The 3,951-nt window shown below is 34.9% G+C and overlaps 1 protein-coding gene across 1 annotated transcript; it reads right to left on the bottom strand.

The window, feature by feature from the left end:
• Positions 1–3,033: 3,033 nt before the first annotated feature.
• LOC140979029 (uncharacterized) lies at positions 3,034–3,471 on the bottom strand. Its single transcript, XM_073444385.1, has one exon. The coding sequence runs from the start codon at positions 3,469–3,471 to the stop codon at positions 3,034–3,036; it is 438 nt and encodes a 145-aa protein (XP_073300486.1).
• Positions 3,472–3,951: the final 480 nt, after the last annotated feature.

Below are 3,951 nucleotides of genomic sequence, written 5' to 3'. Positions count from 1 at the left end.
AGTTTCTGTCAAATTACAGCAGTAGCAACTTGTGTGTTTGTGGTGTAAACTCTGAAATTTAATGACCAATGGCTTGAACCACCGCCCAAAGACTCTTACCAACATCTTAAGGCATGGCTTGGACCATGGCTAAGGGCTAAAAGCCAACCACAACCCAAGCAAACACCTAGGACAATCACAGCATAGCAACCGTGAGCACCACTTGTTGTGTAATGTTTTTTTATTGCACTATTTTACTGTCTTGTCTCGTTCCAAGGGCCATTTTATCAACCATGGCTCGATCTAGACATGATGGAGTGTTGTATGAACCATGGCTATGGGCTAGAAGCCAACCATAATCCAATCAACACACCAAAACCGAAAGTGTACCCATGCAGAATTATGTAGGAACCGAATTGCACTTGTTTTGTTTTGATAACTTTTGATGGATCCGTGAACCAATCCTTGAAAGGACACTTGGGTCACATCCTAGACATGGTATGGAGGGGTTCTTACCATGGCTACAGTCCCTAAGACAGCCATGATTCGAACTCTCACCTTAAACCATCAAATGATAAAACCTTGGACTCAAATTCTGCACTTAAGGAAAAGTTGTTGTCATTACTTTGTTTGTGCGTGTATGGATGTAAACCAATGAACCAATAACACTCTAACACCCTCTAATTCATGCCTAGTAGCAGCCATGTGTGCCTAGAACCGAGCAACTCCCTGTAAGCAACCAAAAACACACCAAACCATGAAGTGGAAAACAAGAGAGCCAAGAAATTCTGTGTAGATTTTTGTTTGGATGTTGCTGTCATTTTCGTGATGTTGCTTGATTCATGAACATAATTTGCTAAAAAATATCTAATATGACTTGATTGAAGAGCAAAGAAATAATATATACATGCCTGGAATTTGTTTTGAGGAAAAACAAACCAATACGACTAATACGAGCGGCGGAGTCGGAGTAGGATTTCTCTTCTTGTTTCTGCTGTTCTTACACGATTTTCAGCTGCTGTTTTCTGATATGTTTCGAAGGTGAGGGTGTAGGTTTGTTAGGAAATGAAGAGGAATGTTATAGGAGGTGTTAAAGGTGTCATAATATGCATTAAGGTAGGAGGTTACAAGTGAAGAAGTTGAATGAAATTTGAAATGATTTCTCCTCCTAACTAGTCGATGGTTTCCATCCCCTTTTTTTTTTTGCTGCATTACACGTTACTTTGCTTGGAAATTTGTTGAGGAAGGATTAAGGTTAATTATGGTGTTTGAATTACTCATAATTGGTGACTTAGAAGTGGATTTGAATGAAAAGAAATCATTTAGGAGTGACTTAAATGGATTTACTCCACATTTGAATTTGTTTAAAAGAAATTGGCAGATTCCTCCTTAATTTTGCAGGGTACCATATGGTTTAAATCTTGCCTTCTAATTGTTTAAGATTTTAAACCTCCATTATATATATTTTAATACATTAACAAATTAATTTAGTTTAGAATCTTGCTTAGAATCTTGCATGGCATTCATGACCTCAAATTTAAATATTCAAATGCTATGATAAATTTCTTGAATATATTATACCTAGATTAATTCATCCTCATTTGTTTACACATTTTAATTTGAGATTTAATTAAATATTAACCTAAAGAACTTATTTACCAACTTAGCTCTAATTAATTAAATAAATTCTAAAACATTCGATTTCTTTAAATTAAATTATTCCTTGACTTAAATTAAATTTAGAAATATTTTCTTATTATTAATCTTATCTCAAATCTCCAAACTCCGGTCCGACCTCGCGTATTTATTCTGAAAAGATAAAACTAAACATCTACCTTTAAAATAAATAATCATGACTTAAAATTATTAAAATGAATTAACACTCCATATAAAAATATCATTTTTAATTTAAATAGTAGCGATTATGTATGACTTATACGTAACCTGATTTTCGGGTTCTACAATCAACATCAATAACACATTTATTTCAATCCATAATTTCATTCAAATTCAATAATATAAGTTTCAAATATCTTTTGAAACTTCAAAAATTCATATCAAATCTAAATCATAACATAATTTAATTCCGACTTCAAAACTTTGTTTCTTGTCGGTTATTCTATCACATAAATAGATCTCAACTTCAAATACATGCTATTTCAGCACTTCAGTAAATAAAAGTGCTGAAACTAGAAGAAACTTACCTCAATAGAACGGTCTCGACGCGTGGATTCCAAATATATAATTCGTTCTAAGTTTGGACAACGTTTCGAGGTGATTTCGTACGATAGAAATCAAGTATTTCTCGTTATTCTCGAAGCTGATGAAAGGAAATGAAATAAAAAAATTTTCAACAGCTTGTTCTTATCCCTGCCAAAGTCGGTTCCGTGCTCGGGCGGTAACATCTCGTGCCCGAGCGCGAGACGTTCTGTCTCCGAATGCGATTTGTGCCGCGCCCGAGCGTTAAAATATCGTGCGCGAGCGCGATCTGTTCTTTCCAACATCCTAGGTTCTGAATGAGCAAAAATGGTCAAAATAAAAGTTGTAGATTTATATCTTGGCTTTCATTTGCCACCAACCTCACTCTATTTGGATATCGTACGCGAGCGTTATGATCATTATTTCAAAATGTGTCAGTGCAAAAACTGCAATGCAGATGTTACACTTCAAGATGATTTTGCCCCTATTTTCAAATGGATTTGGACAAAACTCAAAACATGAAAGTTTTAGTACTATGTATTAGCTTTCCAACGAATTTAGTTTCATTTCATTTGGACTAATACTCAGATAAATATGCTGAAAACCGTAAAATGTATCTTTTTTTATTGCGGTTCAGCATATCATTCAATGACAAATAAATTTCTAGTGCAATATTTCATTATCACAACATATTTTCTCTAATCACATAACAATCTCAGGAATTATTGATAATCACAATATGAGTTACGATAATACGATACACGATCCTTACATTTCTCCCCTACTTAAAAGATTTCGTCCTCGAAATCTCAAGTGTCCTTATATACATAACATTGGAAAACATAAATTATGTCACTACTTACAGTACATATCAAAACTAAAATTAGAAAATGGATCATTATACATTAAATACAATGGAATAGATGGAATTGAATCAATTAAATGCGGATATGATTCTCGCATTTTGCTTTCCAATTCCCACGTTGATTCTTCCGCACCATGTCGCGTCCATTGTACTCGAACTAGTGGAATCACTTTATTACGCAATATCTTTTTCTTCCGATCCATAATGCGAACAGGTTGCTCAACATAGGAAAGTGAAGGATCAAGCTCAACCTCATCGGGTTGAAGTACATGTGATGTATCTGGTTCATACTTTCTCAACATAGAAATATGAAAGACATCTTGAATGGCAAATAAAGATGGTGGCAATGCCAATCGATAAGCAAAATCCCCAACTCGATCAAGGATCTTATATGAGCCAACATAACAAGGAGATAATTTTCTTCGCATGCCAAATCGAACAGTGCCTCGAAAGGGAGATATTTTCAAAAACACTTTATCACCTTTCTGGAATTCTAAGGGTCGTCTTCGTTTATTCGCATAACTCGTTTGACGATCCTGATCAGCTTTCATTTNTTCTAAGGGTCGTCTTCGTTTATTCGCATAACTCGTTTGACGATCCCGATCAGCTTTCATTTGCTGTCGAATCAACTGAACCTTATCATTCATTTCCTGTATCATTTCAGGTCCAGTCAGTTGTCTCTTACCAATTTCATCCCAGAATAACGGTGACCCACATCGTCTCCCATATAAAGCTTCAAATGGTGTCATACCAATACTCGTTTGGAAACTATTATTATACAAAAATTCTACGAATGGTAAGGCATCTTTCCATCCTACGTTAAAATCCATCACAATAGCACGTAACATATCTTCTAAGGTTTGAATTGTAGTCTCAGTTTGGCCATAAGTTTGAGAATGATAAGCAGT

This window comes from Primulina huaijiensis, chromosome 6, assembly GCF_012295235.1.
Source record: "Primulina huaijiensis isolate GDHJ02 chromosome 6, ASM1229523v2, whole genome shotgun sequence".
In the NCBI taxonomy this organism is placed as follows: Eukaryota; Viridiplantae; Streptophyta; class Magnoliopsida; order Lamiales; family Gesneriaceae; genus Primulina; species Primulina huaijiensis.
The sequence above is the reverse complement of the archived record's forward strand: the minus strand, read 5'-3'. Positions and strand labels throughout refer to the sequence as shown.